At 28.1% G+C, this 21,667-nt stretch overlaps 1 protein-coding gene across 1 annotated transcript in view; it reads left to right on the top strand.

Annotated features, from left to right (window-relative positions):
- Positions 1–20,300, top strand: part of LOC113385124 (ammonium transporter Rh type A-like) — a 39,273-nt gene extending 18,973 nt beyond the window's left edge. The window contains 7 exon segments of the mRNA XM_026622936.1: positions 9,820–9,985; positions 12,127–12,271; positions 14,477–14,640; positions 17,466–17,603; positions 19,771–19,849; positions 19,852–19,985; positions 20,154–20,300. Coding sequence (XP_026478721.1) covers positions 9,820–9,985; positions 12,127–12,271; positions 14,477–14,640; positions 17,466–17,603; positions 19,771–19,849; positions 19,852–19,985; positions 20,154–20,300 — 973 coding nt within the window.
- The last annotated feature ends 1,367 nt before the right edge of the window (positions 20,301–21,667 follow it).

Below are 21,667 nucleotides of genomic sequence, written 5' to 3'. Positions count from 1 at the left end.
AAAATACTGATGATACAATTGCATAAATTTCTTCCCAAATTTAGGAAATGATTAGACTTCAGTAACTAGACATTCCAATTTCAATAAATAAAATTTAAATAAATAGACTTTTAAAATTTATAGAAACACGAAGAAAATCATGATATAATATACTATTAAAATAATAGTTTTTAAAATACTGATGATACAATTGCATAAATTTCTTCCCAAATTTAGGAAATGATTAGACTTCAGTAACTAGACTTTCCAATTTCAATAAATAAAATTTAAATAAATAGACTTTTAAAATTTATAGAAACACGAAGAAAATCCTATGATATAATATACTATTTAAATATTATAGTTTTTAAAATACTGATGATACAATTGCATAAATTTCTTCCCAAATTTAGGAAATGATTAGACTTCAGTAACTAGACATTCCAATTTCAATAATATAAAATTTAAATAAATAGACTTTTAAAATTTATAGAAACACGAAGAAAATCCAATGATATAATATACTATTTAAATATAATAGTTTTTAAAATACTGATGATACAATTGCATAAATTTCTTCCCAAATTTAGGAAATGATTAGACTTCAGTAACTAGACTTTCCAATTTCAATAAATAAAATTTAAATAAATAGACTTTTAAAATTTATAGAAACACGAAGAAAATCCTATGATATAATATACTATTTAAATATTATAGTTTTTAAAATACTGATGATACAATTGCATAAATTTCTTCCCAAATTTAGGAAATGATTAGACTTCAGTAACTAGACATTCCAATTTCAATAAATAAAATTTAAATAAATAGACTTTTAAAATTTATAGAAACACGAAGAAAATCCAATGATATAATATATTTAAATATAAATAGTTTTTAAAATACTGATGATACAATTGCATAAATTTCTTCCCAAATTTAGGAAATGATTAGACTTCAGTAACTAGACTTTCCAATTTCAATAAATAAAATTTAAATAAATAGACTTTCAAAATTTATAGAAACATGAGGAAAACCCAGTGATATAATATACTATTTAAATATAATAGTTTTTAAAATACTGATGATACGATTGCATAAATTTCTTCTCAAATTTAGGAAATGATTACACTTCAGTAACTAGACTTTCAAATTTCAATAAATAAAATTTAAATAAATAGACTTTCAAAATTTATAGAAATATGAGGAAAACCCAGTGATATAATATACTATTTAAATATAATAGTTTTTAAAATACTGATGATACAATTGCATAAATTTCTTCTCAAATTTAGGAAATGATTAGACTTTTAATAACGTTATTTAATAATAAATAATTTTTATATATTATAATAAATAATTTGATTCTGACCCTATTTTAATTTTTTCAAATGATTATCTGTGACCCTAAGTTGTTTTTTAATTCATATTTTGATTGTAATCCTATTTTGATTTGCAGGAATTTTATGACTATAACCTTAATTTGGTTATTTTCTAAATAAATATTTTGATCATGATATCACAAAAATTTAATTATATTTATAAAAATAATAAATATTAAATTTATGACTTTAATGACAAATAAAATAATCGGTATAATCAATAGTAATAAAATAAGTAAATATAAATGCAACCCTATGAAGTGCAACAGTCACTTAAATGAAACAACTTTTTGTAAGCTAGTTTTCAATTTAAACTTCTATTAAAATGCAAGCCCATAGTAATTTCCAGATCTCAGATATGTGTATAAACAAACTACTTGTTTAATCGATGAAAAATATAATTTAGAAATTATCAATCAGTATCATAACATCTCCCACGATTTTTAATAAAACCTCGAATTCAATAAAGAATAATTTTATCAAAGCAACTAATCTCAATTCAACCCTTTAAATTCAGTAATTTCAGAATCTCAGTAAATGTTTAGAAATAATAATTAACAATTTATAGCAAAATCATTCAAGTCCTTCCCCAAGTCCATCGTTAATTCCTGGTTTCAAATATCGATAATATCGTAATATCTATATAAATTATCGTTCGATTGATGAATGATAGAATATCTCCACGTCATGGTCTCGATTAATTTGGTATCTGGCAGTGTTTCAGGATGTGCATGTCATGATATTCGTGGGCTTCGGGTTCCTGATGACGTTCCTGAAACGATATGGCTACAGCTCAGTGGGTTTCAATCTATTAGTGGCAGCCCTCGTAGTACAATGGGCAGTTCTCTGTAGAGGATACTTCGAATTGGAAGATGGAAAAATCAGGTCAGTAGTAAAGGATTCTGGATTTTTTTTATTATATTATACCAATAGTTTTTATACGTATATAGTAAAGGATTCTGGATTTTTTTTGGTCATATCATACCAATAGTTTTTAGAGGTGAGACTAATTAAACACTGGTAGTCGTATATAATGCCATTAGAGTTATTAATTTATGTGCCCACCTATATTTCTGACGCTGTCTCTGGCCATTAATCATTTTTTGTTTTGTTTTTCCATTTTATTTCATCAAATGTGTGCATAAATATACATACGTGCAGGTAAATAATATAGGGTAGGGCGGGGTTTGAAGGTCTGCGGGTAAAAAGGTCCACCACCAATATCTCAAAAACAAGTAATGTAAGGGCAAAATATGTATATCCAGACATCACCATGATTTTTACTTCGTCACTATTGGGATATAAAAGGCAATGTTTGAAAAACCGTAGTATTTTCTTTCGTTGTTAGTTTTTTTTGGTTGTGAGCACTGTTGTTTAGTTTACGAGACCCCAATATAATATTTTAGTATATGTCATTAATTGTTTTGTGAGATATATTGTTGTTTTCAAGTTCAACAAGATTTCAATTCAACAGATTTTTTCTATGGCCTCTATAAGGGCTTACATGTCTGTGGGGTTTCTTATGATCAAAAATATAGAACGTTTTTTTGTGATGAAAATGGTAAAATTCAAATATTTGTAATAAAGTGATGAAGGCAATTTTATATTTTACAATACAAAATATCAAGTCGATATATATAAGTCGGATGGTGTAGTTTTGATATAGTATATAGTTATTATATTAGTATATAAATTGTATAGTTTGCTAGTAGATAGTATTATTGTTACAGTGTACCAAGTGTCATTGATATCAGTTTTGAATGATTGATTGATTATTAGTTTGACTAATTCTAACTAAGTTATTTTATCGTATTATTTTAAAGGCTATCCTCCAAATTTTACTAAAGTTGAAAATGAATACTATTAATGATTTATAAGATTCAAGTATACTTGAATGTGTATAACTTGAATGTAAGTATACGTACATTCCATATGACAATAAATAATTTATATACATAATTTTGCACAAAAGTTCTAACACAAGGATAAAAACTCTTGCAAATACGGTTCATCTTAAAAAAAATCTTATGGTAAAAAGTAACATAAATAAAAAGTCCCTCCTCCAGTTATTTGAATACGGAACTCTAAGCACTTTTAACTATTTAATATAGACAAAAATCATATTACGACTTTAATTATTCTACCAGTTTAACTAAATACTTTAAAAACAATAAACTTACAATTAGATAAAAAATACGCCTCATTGAAATATTTTAATTAACTTTGTACAATTATATCAGATAAATTAGTTTTAATTTTTTCATTTTGTAGAAAGCTCTTGAGTAATAAAGCTCGAAGCAGTATATAAACTCATTTAAAATAATGAAAATCTGTCTGATTGACGTAGCTAAAATTGAACAATTTGTCCTACTATATGCATAATTTATAGAAAATATTTAAATGGATAGAGGCAAAAAATCGTCTATTTTGTATATATATATTTTTATCTTGTATGAAGTAATTTGTTTTGCTAAATAATTTTTTTCTAATCAAGTTGGAGTTTAAATCAGCTCATGGACCTGTTCCCGGACAGTACTATCATTATCATAACATATATTTGGAAATATTAATTAAACTTTTAGCAGTTTCTTCTAGCACGAATATAGTGTGATTATTCAATTTCTTCATATAAAAGTAAATACACGAAAAAAATACATCTGTTCACACACACATACTTTTTCTAAATTTGGTATCATTCGATTCAAAATATCTTGAAACGTCGAAGAAACATGAAATTAGCGATTGGGATTTATTGATTATTTCAAAATTATATTGATTATTGATTATTTCCTTCGGGAAGTTAAAAAAAAGAATTGTTTCAAAACTTCTTAAACTACTCAAATGTGACTCATATACGCATTGAGCAAATGATATGCAATTATTAACATTTATTATATTATTTTATTCGCGAGTAATAATTAACATAGCATGAAAAGTTAATTAGAAAACTAATCCAATTTGTATATTATTTGTTCTAAAATTTGATTTATATTTTAATTCTGTTGATGATATGTAATTAGAGAACAAAAGTAATTTAAGTTGATGTTTGTACTCGGTAACGATATTTTAATTAAACACGACACGATTACCCAGACAGAGCATACCCTATAATTGCTTGTTTGTTTATATGACTTGAAAGGATTTGCCCCGTAATATTATATCGACTGACACCTTATTCCATAACATTGTAAATGTATTCATATGTATATATATATATATATATATATATTTCTTTTGTACGGATGTATGAATGGAAATTCCTCCTATGAATGGAAATGTTGTAGAAAGAAATGGAAAAAATTCCAAAAACAATATATCATTGTTCGATATTGAAAACATTTTGACACAACTTTCACCTGCCAAAAATATTATGTCAATTTAAAATAAATTATGAGGATAGATATTTTTAGAATATGATATATTCGCGACTAAGGAAAATGTAATGTCTTTCCAAAAAGCACCTGAGATATGCTAGAAAATATAATAATATAAGATACAAGATACGTTTGACAGATGAAATATAATTCAGTATGACAGATTATATATTTTTTAACTTATGCATGCCGTATTTTGCCTTACTTTACTAAATTACTTCACAATACAAAAAAATGTACTTATTCAAAAATATATTTATAAGCTTCATGGTGTCAAAAACTAATTTGTTTGCCATTGGATATTGAATATTTACTTAGTTGATCGTAGATTGAATAGTGCACATATGCACTGGATTTGACAAATTAATTCACTTGAAATATGAGACTTAAGTAATAGTGAATATTAAATTATTAGTGAAAAAATGTAATTTAAATATTATAATTACTAAAAACCAATTAAAATGGTACGAGATTATAAAAAATATAGCAACATACTTGCAGCAATTATTTTGGGTGGAAAAATCCAAGGTGATATTGGACAACGTCTGTCGGGTCATCTAGTATATATATATGTATATATATATATATATATATATATGCATAATTATATATTCAAATTTACTAATACAAATAGCATTTTTGAAGTATTATTTCTTTTGATTTGCAAATTGATAATTTTCAGTCATATTGGGTTGACCGCATTTTAATCAACCTGTACGCATTATTAATTTGCAGTAAAACATTTACAAATAATTAAAAAATAAATGTTATATTTTAATTTTCATATGATTTATACCAATCGTTATTATTTTTGCATAAATAATTAAAATCTGGTATTAATTAGTAATTACTAGTAAATTGAATAAAATGTTACCAATATCAATAATTATAATTAATATTTTGTTGCAGAGGATATAATTTTGATTATGTACAAATTGTAAATTTGATAATAATCATACTAAATGATGAAAATGAATTTATGCTGTATATGAAACATAATTGAATTATTACAAATTAGGAAATAAAAAGGATCACACGCGATTGAAGTAAAACTTATTTTCTACTGTACAAAGTAGCAATTTTAAGTTAGGTAAAAATGAATATATCATATAACAATTCTGAATAATGTTTATTAGTAATATGGTAACAGTCGTGATGCACACATTTATTAGTGCCAATTATTATACACATTTATATAATGATAAATTATAAATTATATATTTATAATAGCAATAAAAATATGTATAGTATTTAAAAACAATAATGTAATTAAAATCATACTTCAAATATGACATGATCGGTTTGTCATTGTAATTAGCATTTATAAATGAACCTTCATTAGAGAAATGAAGTAATAGCTGATTAATAACTTCTATAATAATAGTTCACACAGCGCATTATGTTAAACAACGCCTAAGCAAATATTGTTTTCGTAACTTCACTCTTCATGTAATTGTGTTTGAAGAACTTCATGTATTTAAAATTAACATACATTCATTGACTGCTTGTATTTTTTTTTACTTTTTCGCGATATATTATCATTTTTTAAACAGCTGTAATATCTGTCTTGCCTAAAAAGTATTTTCCATTTTAATAACTTCAAAGATTTATAGAAACTATGAATATTATAGAAATAATTTCTAATCATTAAACTTACGATTAGTACAAGTGTTTAATTTGTTTTATTATTTTCAAGGAACAGGGTAAAATATTCTTCTGATTCAGGCATTTTTCATTAAATCAACATTTGTATTACGCAGTAACTTTAAAATGGCTATTTACTTACAACGTTGATGTCGATACTCATACAACGACTGATCTTTATTCACACACGCGAGGACTAATCACAATCGACTCGTATAGAAATGATATCATTGAGAGCGATTGACGAATCATTGGCACTCGACTCTACCGTAACGCACTTCCGTTGCATTTGTTCTGTTCTAATTTACACCCTAGTCGCGCCTTAAAAAAGTTTTATTTCAAAATTGATTCAATGTTTAATTTGGAAAGACAGTCAAGCCAATAAACAAATACTAGAAATAGTAGAATAGTATAACATTAGCATAATTACACGAATATAAGAAGTTATATACTTTGTAACATATGGAATTAATAGCCTTCTGATTGACAATTTTTTATATAATTGGATATGCTACATTTTGTAAAAAAATGCGCAATAATAATTTGTAATTAAGAGTTGAAATTTAAAATACATTGTTCCTATGACATCCAAAATTGATATTAATTATTTAATTATTACTCTCCTTACTGCGTCGCACTAAGCATTTCCATGTTAGGCAAATAAATTCTATCACGACATATGGACGGAACTCAATCATTATCCTACGATGATTTTTATTTAACTAATCATCTATCATTTAACAAAATATCTAATTAATTTAAATTTGTGGGACAGGAATAGTTTTGATTTCGCAACATCCGCCGGCGTCATATGTGATGTGTACTATGATGAGTAGAGTACTATGCGCACTAATTTATTTAACAAGGCCGAAACGAATAAACATTCGGAATGGGACACGCGATCATAATTTAGAATAGTAATGACGATTTAAGAATATATAAAATTCTCTCAATTGCATTTTTATAATGGGTAATTATTGTCATTTTTATAACCAGCCAGCGAGGATTTTATTTTATATTCGACATTGACATTTCAGTTGCAGTAGATATATAAATGATAGAAATACAATGGATAAAGTAATAAAATGATACATTGTAACAAATAGTAATTCATAAACACATGAACTATATTGATGCATACATATATAAATATGTATTTGTCTAAATTAATTAAAAGAGACTAAATTATTATTTTTTGTCAAATTTTTGCATTACGTTTTATTTTTATGTTCATTTTTTGCCTCTGTAGGTATTTTAAATTATATTAATCTATTTTGGATAAAAACGAATAGTTCTAAAATTTATTGCATTAAAAAATTTAAAAATCTAAGAAGCATTAATATCCTTATAAATCAAACACAATAATTATCAAAATATTCTGAGAAATAATAAGCATTAATATCCCTGTAAATCCAATACCCACAACTATCAAAATTAATTTCATATACTTAGATTGAGTATTTGCTACATTTTGTAAAATTTTTAATTTGAATTTAATTCATATAAGGTAGAATGGGGCTTAAATAAATTCCATAACTCAAAGTTGAGAATATTTTAACAACAATATTTGAAAGTAGAGGGCAAAAGATGTATAACCAGCAATCTTCTTAATGCTTAACACTTTTCTAATTCTTATGACTTTAAAACGGCAACATTTGAAAATTCATAACAAAAGTATTTTCTTTCATTGTTAATTTTTTTGGTTGAAAGCACTGTTGTTGAGTTTACTAGACCTTGATATATTTTATACGCTATTTAAATGTTTTATAAAATGTATATATTTTTTAAAGTTAAATTTAACGTAAGTTGAACTTCAAATTTTTTATATAATTCTCACATGTGAGCAATCCTGGCAATGATAAACAATAATAAATAGTTAACAAAAACTAAATTAGGTCAAAAAAAGAATTTTACAAGAAGTAAACAGTCTTGGTTGAATTATTTCGTAAAATTCTTACAAAACTAAAACTAAGACATTGGACCTTTTTTCCCTCTGACCGTCCTATTTAACTACGGCTATAGAGTGCAAAGGACCATGTGACAGTGGATTCAAAGATATATTACTTAAAAACTGTTTACAATGAGCCCCTAAATCCCCTACTTTAATTGTTTCTGAGATAATGATGGTGAATCTTTTTACTCGCGGACCTTTGAACCCCGCTCTAGCCTAGTTAACTTCCCGCAATGTAAGTTACAGTAATCGCAAACAAATCGGAAATATTTTTTTTCATATCATTACATTTCAAAGGTTTCTGAACATCTTAGCAAACCTTAGCAAAAATTTGATGTATTTGTGCGTGTGTGTGTTTGTGTGTAGGCGGATACAAATTTTTGTCGACGATTTCAGGAATAAGGATTAACTGATTTAAATAATTTAAAAAACATTTGATTCGTATTAATATAAGGACGTGATTATTATTTTGGCAAAGCCAGGTCCAGCCGTTTACAAGATACGGGCAAAAAGATTGCCAGTTTTTGAGAGAACAGAGCGTCCGATTCGAATGATTCAAAAATATTTTATTTGTATTAACAAAACAACTGATTAAATTTCTGGAAAGGCAAGTCCAGCGGTTTTCGAAATCCAATATAAGAAGTAAAAGAATGCCATTAGTCGATCAAAAATTATCATTAGACATATGCTCATAAAATCATCAGAAATTTTATAGAAATTTTAATAAGAAGTACAGAATTCGTTTACTGTTCTATGTGTTCCGTACTAATGTTCAAAATGTTCAAGAAATTTCGAAATATAAAAAAATCAAAATTTTCGAAATAATTTAAAAATTTCAATAATCTATTGTTTAAGAATTTAAAAAAAAATCAAAGTTGTTTAAAAAATCTTAATTTTTGGTACGGAAACTTCCAGCAATTTGCCTTAAGGTTAAGGTGACCATACGTCCAGTATTGACCGGGACAGTCCCGTATTTTGACCTTGTGTCCCGGGTTATTTTAAAAGCATGATATATACCGGAATTAGATCATTTGCCCCGAATTGTCTCGGTTTTTCAAAAATTAACAGATGAATTAACAAAACTTATAAAAACAAATGAACAAGTACTAATTTTTTCAAAATATTTATGAATAGAATTGAATATAATATTATACAAGACTCAAAAGCCCGAAAATCATAGATGAAAAAGTATGACATTCAACCGAATAATAAGGTTCATACTAAAAGTCCGCAATTATTATAAAAAAGAGAATTATATAAAAAACTGTTATTATATACCCCACATCCCTGATTAGCGTAACTAAAAATTGTCGTCCCGGTTTTGACTTAGAAAAATATGGTCACCTTGCTTACGACACGATGCCATGCATCACTAGTTATTTAATATAATTGACAGAAAATTAATAACATTATAATTCTCTAGCCATATCAGAAATTTTATACCAAAAATTTAATATTTTGTGCCAACCAATGTGTCTTTTACTATTTCCAGATTAGGTTTACGAGACTTAATCGGCGCGGACGTAGCAGCTGCCAGCGTCCTAATATCGATGGGGGCGTTGCTCGGACGGACGACGTGGGTGCAACTGCTGCTCATGGGTTTTATTGAAATTCTAATTTTCTCGGCTAATGAATATCTCCAGGTCGAGGTGTTTCAGGTAAAAACACGAATCTACCTACTAGCTTCGTCTTTATTAATATTTATCTTTCTAGAGTTTTGTTTACCTAATCATGTGCTCATTACCGTAAAGTATTCCGAAATGAACCTGAATCACTTACGCCCACGAGATAATGAAAATATTATGCAAATTGTTATGATGAAATATAATTATTCTTTAGAAAATTAAGTTAAATAATTTATGTGATGATCATAAATTTTATATATAACGCCTTGGTGATAATTAAATTTTGAGGATAATTAAATAAGAAAGCGTTGCGTTAAATAATAAACATCGTGTTTTGGAATTAGGTTCTATATATAACTTTTCTAAAGGTGTGATAATTTATTCGTAATGGGTGCAATAAAATATTCTGATCTTATTCGATTGTAGAAATATAACTTCTTAAAGTATCAAATAAACGTTTACAGAATTTCTATACTAATACAATGATTTAATGAAATCTAAGTATAATACACTAACAATTTGGAACTTGTTTATTCCAAAAATATAAAACTAGTGGGATCGAACCCGAGACTTCTGATGAGGTCCAGTCACGAGTGAGCCCAAAAAACTCTTATTAATATAATTAATTTCTGATAACCGATTAAAACACTGTAGGCATGATATTTATAAAAAGCTGATTATTTTCTTCAATTTTATTTTTAATTTAAAAGTAAAATTCTGCCGGTTAATAATGGAAAAAAATTAAAAAAATGAACTAATCAAAATCAAAAAGAAGAATTGTATAGTGGGGCCGATGGCATTGTGCCTTAAGGCAAATTGCTGGAACTTCCCGTTACAAAAAATATTTTTCTTAAAAAGATTAACATTCTTGAAAAAAATTTCTTTGAATAAATTAGATTTTTGAGAAACTATAAATTTGTGTCAAAAATTTACTTTTTTGAAAAAAAAAAGACTATGAAAAAAAAATGTTTTCTTTATTTTGAAATATTTTGAAAATTCTGAACTTTTTTTCAAAGCAATCGCACTGCTTTAACTGCATGGAGACGAAATATCGAAGCGCGTAAGCGCCGCGTCGCCGTCGAACGGATCAACTTAAAGTTAAAATCTCTATAAAATATCTGATAATTTGATGTGCATATGTCTAATGATCATTTTTGACCATCAAATGGCATTTTTTTCACTTTTTTCACTAGATCTTCAAAACCGCTAGACCTGCCTTCATAAAAATTTAATCAGTTCTTCATCTTGCCAATACAAGTAAAACGTTTTGAATTATCAAAATCGGACGCTCCGTTCTCTTAGGTACTGAGTTACCGTTTGTGACTCTTTTTGCCCCGTATCTTTGGAACGGCTAGACCTGCCTGTGCTAAAAGCTAATCAGAACATCTCCTTATCAACAGCAATCGAATGTTTTTTGAGTAATTAAAATCGGTTAAAACGTGTTCCCGAAATCGTCGACAAAAATTTATATCCGCACACACACACACATACATCCATTTTTTCTAAGGTATATCAAAATGTTCTGAAACGTAAAAGTATTTAAAAAAAATTATTTTCGATTTTTTTGCAATTACTATAACTTACCCTACGGGAAGTTAATTAGCAAGACCCATCAATTATACAGGGTCCGCCATAGATAGTTTTTTTTATAAATTTTATTCTAATAATATACAATTCTTCAATTTTGATCACTTCATTTCTTTTTAATATTTTCCATTATTAACCGGCAGAATTGTACTTTCAAATTGAAAATAAAATTGAAGAAAATAATCAGCTTTTTTATAAATATCATATCTTCAGTGTTTTACTCGGTTACCAGAAATTGATTATATTAATAAGAGTTTTTTGAGCTCACTCGAAGCTAGAGCGACTGGACCTCATCAGAGGTCTCGGATTCGATCCCGCTTCGAGAAGCCTGATATCAAGCAGTAGTGACATAGGTTTTTACTTGAAAATATAGATAGCAATAGGTTCCCAAGTAAAAATAGCCTTCATCTGGCATTGGTGGATATGAAAATGAGACAACTGTTTTGGTTCTCATCTGTTAAACCGACGTTGTATTATGTCAAAATAGCACAATATTTTATAGAACTTTTTAGTTCTGATTCCTGTTCAAAATAATAAAAAAAGTATCTTACACTATTGTAATATGTTAATATATAATATTTTTACAGATTACTGATGCAGGTGGTTCAATAGTTGTCCATGCATTTGGAGCATACTTTGGATTAGCAGTAAGTTTCATGTTACGACCATCGAAAACAGTTCCATCAAAATTAGAAGGACCCAGCTATAATTCTGATATGTTCGCCATGATTGGTAAGTGAATCACACTTCACAGAAATTTTATTTAAAACACGTGGAGCATCTTCAAATTAAAGATACACGAGTTACCAATCAAAAAATGAAGTTTTATTTAAAACACGTGCACCATCATCAAGTCAAAATTATACGAGTTGCTTATTAAAAATTCAAAGTATCATAATAATTATGTGTAATAAATTTCGTATGTTCAGCGGTAAATATTTCGAAGATTGGTTGTAAATTTAAAATTTTATTGTCTATTCGCAAAGGACTTAATGTTCGATCGTAAAAAGGATGTGAAACGTATAATTAAATTAAGTACACAAAAACTTTCCATTCACCCAAAAGATCACATATTACAAATAAAAAATTTGCATCCCAGATAAATTAAATTATTAACTTTTTCCATTTGCGCATTGCTAAAGTAATGCATAACATATCGCAGTAGGGGCGGCATCTTAGTGGAAAGGGTTATAATATACTAAATACTTAAACTATATTTCATATAATTAAATAAAATACAAAAATATTGGTGCCTAGACAGAATAGAAATATGTTTGTTAATAATTGTTAACATTTAATTATTATATTTGTATATATTAACCCTTTCCACTCGGAAACCGGATATTAATATGTACTTGATTTGATAAAGTATTTGGTAAAGTATTTTTGATAAGAAAAAAAAAAGAACTAGTTGGTTTGGTATTTAGCCTTGAGGCAAGTTACAAGAACTTCCCGATATATGTAAATAATCGACTTAATAAAAAAAATGTGTAAATAATATACTTCATCAATCCTACTTTAAAAAAAACGATAATAATTTTAGCAAACTTTGACGAATTTGTAAAATTAAACTACTTGTCGTAAGGCCGTAATATTACAGTAAGTTCTATAAGACGATGATGTATATCGCCAAAATTAATCAGTACCATTCCCAACTAATATCTTTCGAACAGTTTTTGATTTTTTAAAATCGGTTCGGTAGGATGAGCTTAAATGTCGACGAAAATTTAACACTTTTTTTCAACAGTTAATTACAAGAAAACGGCTCAGTAGATTCTCACCTAAAATTAATCAGTATCATTCCCAACTAATATCTTTCAAACAGTTTTTGATTTTTTAAAATCGGTTCGGTAGGATGAGCTTAAATGTCGACGAAAATTTAACACTTTTTTTCAACAGTTAATTACAAGAAAACGGCTCGGTAGATTTTCACCTAAAATTAATCAGTATCATTCCCAACTAATATCTTTCGAACAGTTTTTGATTTTTTAAAATCGGTTCGGTAGGATGAGAAGTTCAACACATTTTTTTCGAATTTCGAAGAAACCGCTTGTCAGATCGTTGCACAAAACTGGCAAACGATAGTCCTCACCGAAATACATCAAATGGTTTTTAAATTTCTAAAATCGGTTCAGGCGTTTTTGAGAAAACGTCGATCAAAAGTCTAATTTTGACAAATGCCAAAAAGACCATACTGATTTTTGCAAACTTTGACGAATTTTTAAAGCTGAACCAGTTGTCGTAGGGCCGTAATATTTTAGTATGATCTAGAAGACTATGGTATCTATCGTCAAAAAAATAATCATAAAAATCGACGAAATTTTTTTTTTTTATACTTTATTACAAGAAAACGGCCCGGCCGATCTCTACCAAAAACTAATCAGCACGATTCCCAACCAATATCTTTCGAACGGTTTTTGAATTTTCAAAATCGATTCAGAATTGCGGGCTAAAACGTAGACGAAAAATTTTTCACTTTTCTGCCATTTATAAAGAAACGGCTTGGCCGATCGTCGCACAAAACTGACAAACAATAGTTCTCGTCGAGATACATCGAATGGCTTTTAAATTTTTGAAATCGACCCAGCCGTTTTCGAGAAAACGTCGATTTACGGCAAAAAATCTGTTCACATACACACACACACACACACACACACATACTTTTTCCAAATTTGGTCTCATTCGATTCAGAATGGCTTGAAACGTCGAGAAAACATAAAATTAGCGAATCGGATTTTTTGATGAAAACATAAACTTCTCCTTCGGGAAGTTAAAAAAAATGGAAAAAAACGTTGAAGATATAATTGTGGTGCATGTAATCGACCACATATGACTTTTAATGCAAAGTATCGTATAACAAAACAAAGAACAATATTTCTTCTTGTAAATCTGATTAATATCAATGACTTATCTTAAGCTTATATGTTTTTCCTGCAGGAACGCTTTTCCTGTGGCTGTTTTGGCCAAGTTTCAACTCAGCATTCATATCAGGTGAGGGACAACACCGCGCGGTTATCAATACATATTTATCGCTAGCTGCCGCCACCGTCACGGCGTTCTGCATATCGGCGGCGGTTACGCACGCCAAGAAGTTCGACATGGTAAGATTATAATATAAGATGTGAGAAAATAGAATTAGATGCATTTAAAATACATGAGATAAATATAGACCGAACATGAAGCATTTTCAAATAATAAATTTGCTATTAAGAAAATAAAATATGTCTCACTTGTGTAACTGCTACTGCAATATCGCTGGATTGTGTGATTCTCTATGTCTTTCACTAATAATGTATATTTTTCACTTCATATATAACACGCTCATCAATCGTTTCATATCCAACTTCATATCCGCTTTCCGCCTTGTTGGTTTAAAGATAGTAGTCACCCTAGAAAATATAATAATATGGTAGTCATTCTGTGCTATCACAGAGCCATCTATCGTGATTTATCTCAATTCAAGAAATACGAAACTTTTCTCCATTGAGTCAAATAGAACTACATACGACTGCATACGACTGCAGACGACTGCATACGACTGCAGACGACTACATACGACTGCAAACGACTGCATACGACTGCATACGACCGCAAGCAAGTCGTTACAAGAATATAAGAGGCGGGATTGATACACTGATATCATTATTATATATGAAATTGACCAGTACTCTTGCCAGTCGGGATTTTATTTTGTATATTATAAACATATTGTAAAATTAAAGAAATAAAGATTTATTTTTGTAACCAAGTATATAATTAATTGTCAACTTTATATCAGCCGTGTTTTGCTTGAAGGAATTGGACTTATTACTTATTACTTACTACCACATAATATTAGACTTGAGGTATTGTATCTTGATTGCAGTTAAGAAATAAAAAAAATATTAAAGAAATACATTTAACAATTATTACACAATAGCACTGAAACCTGAAGAAAAAATTTCTACTTCACATGCATTTATTATGAATCGCTCAAATTTTTGACGCTTTTTTGATATTATAAACGAACTTGTACTTCTAGTTTGAAATAAATGTAAAAGATTGTGCTGATGCAAGTCTAAGTGGCAACTATTCTAAATATCATGAAACTTCTGTTTAAATTGTGATAGATGTAATGCAATTTCTTTTTTAACTTGAAGCTATAGAATTTATTTTATCTTCACCAGTTTTTTTTTGCAGGTCATGATTCAGTGAATATATCTAAATTTATTTCGAAGTGTTTCTTACATTTTTATTCGTTACTGGAATTTTTAACCAGATTTTTTATCTTAAATCCAGGAAAAATGTATAAAATTTATTCTGAAACCGAACTTTTTGACTAAAGATACATAACTATTATTACATATATCACACAATCTAAATCCAATTGACTTCCAGTTTCGATCAATACCGCCAATAAGCCAATAGCAATTAGCCAAATTATATAGTTATTCTTTAATGATATGCAGTTTTAAAACGATCCGATAATAAAATATGCATAAGATGTTGGTTAAATCATCATCTACCTTCTAACTTTGAAAACAGTTATGAATTTTGTAGTAGTATATTATTTGTAAAACGTATCATACCTATTTATTTCTATCTTGTTTAGGTGTCATTGAAGCATATAAAAAGTATATAAATTAAGACAGAGAGAGATTAATTTAGAATTTGTAAAGTTTTAGGATTTTACCATGATTTTTCACCATATGATTTTCTATCTTGATTGTATGTTTGGATCTTGTAGTTAATGACATATTTTTGTTGAATTGAATTGAAACTACACTACGTGATAATTCAGTATAAAAATATAATGATTAGTAGTCTGCCAAAAGACAGGTCCATGGTGTGAGAGCACCATAATTCAATGATTTTCTTCTCTCCCTTGTTTATTTTACCCAGTACTATTTCTTTACCACTATTCATTTATTATTTTATACACTTTTGTGCATTTTGCTTCCTTCTATGCTGCCTGGTTCTGTGTTTCGGCTTTCAGTTCCCTATATTTCTCCTCTTCTCGCATAAGTCATCAATCAAAATGGAAAAGCTATCACATTTTAGATTTAATTATATATATATATATATATATATATATATATATATATATATTAGGGGTCCTTAACAAGGTATTTTCCAATTTCTTTGCTCCCAAGGGCGCCAATGCTTCCAAATAAATAAAAAATGAATCTCTAATAGTATTAGCTCTTAATATAAACATTTAAATAGAGCGCACGCCAATTGAAAGTCTCTTATATTTGTTATTAACATATGTCATTAAGTAAATTCTTACGCCATCTGCATAGTATTCGTATATATATATATATATATATATATATATATATATATATATATATATATATAAAGTGACACAAATATTTTGCTGATTTATAGCAGACCTACATATATCATTTAAGAAACTTACATCGAATAATTTTGACAGATTTCAACCGATTGCGTGCAGTAAAGTCTTTTTGTAAACCTGGCTGGCCAAAATTATAAGGTTTTAAATTTGATAATAAAAAAGGTTTATCAAAATTTATTGAATATTGTCCAAGTTATTCAATATTTCCATTGACCACAAATATGTACGCACCCCATATTATTTTTTATAAATTTAATAATAGAATAAAGTTATTGTTAAATCAAATGCATTAACATAGCGTGAAAAAATAACGTTAAAATTGCTTCCAGCATCTAGATTTATATATAAAACAAAATGAATGTAGAACAGCAAACTGCATTATTTTAGAGAACTGACAACTGATCTACAAAACTATCTGTTGGTCTACTGGTCCATTTTCACAGCTTGTAAATTTGTACACAAATGGAAAACAACAAAAATTTAAAAAGTAAACACTGCCTTCCGTGTTTCGTTTGATATGAAAATGCAATCTACGATATTGCTCCGAGGGTAAAGCTTGAATTCAAAAGCGATTTTCGTTTGCAGGTCCACATCCAGAATTCAACGTTGGCCGGCGGCGTCGCCGTGGGCTCCATTTGTAACCTGATTATTCACCCGTTCGGCGCCATGGTTACCGGAACGCTTGCCGGAATTCTAAGCGTGCTGGGATATGAATATTTAACGGTAATTTCGAATTGTTATATAGCTATTGTTTATTTCGATAAAACATATCGGCATTGTAATTGTAAACATTGCAATGTAATTGCATTGTTCAATTAAACGCCATTGTTGTGCGTTGTTGTTGATCAAATTTAGATTTTTAGATACCAGATTATGCATAGTCTACCATACTGATAACTATAATTTACACTACAAAAAAAATTAAAACTTGTCCGAATAATAGATATTTCAAAGTACAAAATTCTTCTGATTGTCTACGTCAGAAGGATTTTTTATATTGGATTTCTTCCAAGTAATAGGGAAGACTGGATACAGTTGCTCCACTTATCTTTTATCAGCAATAATTTTGTTAATTTATCAAATTAAGATTTTCAGATACCAGATTATGCATAGTGTACCATACTGATAACTATATGTTACACTCAAAAAAAATATTAAAACTTGTCCGAGTGATAGATATTTTAAATTACAAAATTCTTCTGATTGTTTTGGATTTTTTATATTGGATTTATTCCAAGTAGTAGGAAAGACTCGATACGGTTGTGCCACTTTTCTTTTATCAGCAATAATTTTGTCAATTTACCAGTTAGCAGGGAAAAAGTAAAATTAATGTTTTTTTTAAACTATTATATTACAATATGTATTTATTGATTTTTATAGATCTCAATGAATATGAAACAAATTTGTATATAGTTTAGTTATATATATATATATATATTTTTTTTTTAATTTTCTAATTTTACAGTACAAATTCTTACCAGTTTTTCTTGATTTTCTCTTAAACAGTAAAATATACTAAAAAAGTTTGTTAGTTCAAAAGATGCAAAATAAAATGATATATAAATGGTTAATTGTGTTCATATAATTTTCTGGAGATTTTTCAGTTTTTCTTGAATTTTTCAATGGCAACGTGCCTTAAGGCAAATTGCTGAAACTTTCCGTTAAAGATTTTCTTTAAACATTGAAAACAATAAATTTTTGAGAATTATTAAATTTTTGAAAAAAAAATGGAATTTTTATAATATAAAAAACTTTTTTGAGAAAAATGTTACTACTTTCCCTGTATCTTTAAAACGGCTACTTACTATTTGCCTTGTCCAAAAACAAATCAGCACGTCACCTTATCAATAAAAATCGAATGTTTTTTTAATCATTCAAATCAGTTGAATGGTGTTCCCAAAATCGTCGACGAAAATTTGTATCCGAATACACACACACACATCCATCCATCTGAAATATAAAGCTATATACAAATTGTCGATATTTTGCGATTACAATAACTTACCATATGGAAGTTAATAATTGGTAATTTGAAAATTTATTTTTGAGAAAATACTGGAATACGGTCTATAAATACGATAATTATTAAATACATTAGTCATAAAATTATACAAAAAAGGGTGAGTGTCACAATAGGACACATACCCAAGAGGGTCTTCAGGGTTAAAAAATAGTATTACAAATACCAAAATGATTTATAACGACTGTTTTGATCAAAAATATTCAACGCAACACAACATAAACATTTAAAAAAGCTTAAAAATATTATATTTAATAAAATAAAGCAAACCATAATTTTCTAAACAAGATTTTTTTGTGAAATATTTTGTTTTCTTGTATTGAATTTCACTTTCCTTTTCTCCTTCGTATTTTGTTTAGAAAAGTTAGTATTTTCTTTTTCTGTTCAAATTTCACAGTGTATTTCTATGTCACATAAAACAAAAGTAAATGCTGTTAACTTACAGGAAAATAATAAATAAGGTGATCTATCTGTACACAAGTAACAATTATTATTTAAAGAATTCAAATATGAAAACTTACTTTTTGCTCTTTAAAATTAATTCGGTCTACAGGTCATTTAATATTAATTCGGTCTATAGATCATGTTAATGTAGGGCGCTGACTAAATGCAATAATAGGAACATGTTCAAACAAACATACTTCATCTTTCTCCCTTTGGACCCTATGTAAAAATCGATATAGTTTCGCTGTCATGCTGACCATCACTACCGTATCCTGGCACAACCGTACCCTGCTTTTTCGAAAAAAATCTAATCTGTAATCCCAGGATACTTGTTCCATATGAAACCGATTGCAGATAACAATATAAAATTTACTTGTTTAAATAAACTTCATACAAAAAATATATTAATTTTATTTTTTCTCGCAGCCAATAATTTCCAGAAAATTGCGCATACAAGATACGTGTGGTGTGCACAACCTTCACGGTATGCCTGCGGTATTATCAGGGTTTTGAGTGCAGTTTTTGCTGCAATTGCGACAAAAGATGAATATTCCAATTCCTTATATAGTATTTTTCCGGCAATGCAACAACTAAACGGAACATCTGCCGAATCTACAGAAACCATTGATAATGGAGTTACTGTAAGTATAAGTTGAAAGAGGAGTTTATATTGTTATTTATATTAAACAAAGTAAATTTACCAAATTAAAAATGTGTGAAGATTTGCATTCTCTCATGCATTTCCTGAGATTTATTATCTAGTGTAGAGAATTTCCTCATATAATACGACTTAATACATTAATTTCCAGATCGCCATGGTCCGATCCGGAACTACTCAGGCGGGCTATCAATTACTGGCTTTGGGTCTAACAGTATTAATCGCCATCGTCAGTGGACTTGTAACAGGCAAGTTAAACCTCTTATTCAATTATTTTGATGTCGATTACACCCTATAATAAAATCAAATTACTTGGCAACAAATGTTCTAAACTGAACCCTCACGTTAGCTAAAATAGCAATTGAATACTTTTCCCCATTCAATATGAATATATGGAAAACCTAGTTTCATATGATAAATAAACAAGAAAATTGAGGTCAATAATAGAAGTCAAAAATACTTGAGAGATTATTGGATGATAAACGTCCACATTATGTAAGAAATAGAATTGATTTTAAATTATATTTATAAAATGCCTTAAAAATTATTAGAGAAAAGCCAAGACAATTATAATAATGACATATAATAAATATAAACTACGTACATACAGATATATGTTTTCTGCCTAAATGAGATATACATAATATATTATAGATATTTTTGAAAAAATCATATATAATAGGCAAATATCTCCTTCCATATCTAGACGCGATAAATTCATAGAATTTGAAGCTACAATGTTTAGACAAAATTCATAAAAACAGTAAAATCAAATAAAACTAGTGGTGTTGGCATCATGTCTCAGGGCAAATTGCTGGAACTTCCCGTACCAGAATTAAATATCCGAGAGAAAAGAATTAGTAATAATTAATTATTGATCAATGATTAATACCAATTTTTTGAACATTTACAAACAGATAAATATAATCATTAAATATTTTATCGGTCATAAAATATACAGTGACAATTTTATCGATTTAATTAAAAAATCTTGGTACGGAACCGAAAAAAATGTAACAAAATTAGTACTCATTTTTAAAAACTTCATCAAATATATGATAATTTGATGTGCATCTGTCTAATGGTCATTCTTGACCGCCAAATATCACTATTTGCTCTGTATTTCCGAAACCACTAGACCTGCCCTATCAAACATTTCATCAATTCTTTATCTTGTCAATACAAGTAAAACGTTTTTTGAATCATTAAATCGGTATCGGGTACTGCGTTCTTTCACAAACCGAATTACTGTTTTTGGCACTATTTGCCCCGTATTTTCGAAACGACTATACCTGTCTTTACCAAAAACTAATCAGTACGTCTTCTCATCAGTAAGAATCGAATGCTTTTTGAATCATTCAAATCGGTTGACTCGTGCCCCTGAAATCGTGGACAAAACATTATATGCAAACATACATACACACACACTGATTCATAAAATTGAATTTCTTTTCTTTTTGATTTGAAAATAATTGAATATTAATTGACTTGTTTGTAATTATTTAATTTAATTTCCAATAATATATAAAAATACTTAAGCTTAATTTTTGAAACGTAGATAAAGTTTTTTTATCAGATAGTCCCAAAAGTAAGAGGGCGTCTATTAATCGCGTGATCGATTTTTTAAAGGATTTTTTTTAGTAGTAACTAAAAATACATGTGATG

The sequence above is a fragment of the Ctenocephalides felis genome, unplaced genomic scaffold (assembly GCF_003426905.1).
Source record: "Ctenocephalides felis isolate EL2017-DRISC unplaced genomic scaffold, ASM342690v1 CF-g0.4_SCAFFOLD_00845, whole genome shotgun sequence".
NCBI lineage: Eukaryota > Metazoa > Arthropoda > Insecta > Siphonaptera > Pulicidae > Ctenocephalides > Ctenocephalides felis.
The sequence above is the reverse complement of the archived record's forward strand: the minus strand, read 5'-3'. Positions and strand labels throughout refer to the sequence as shown.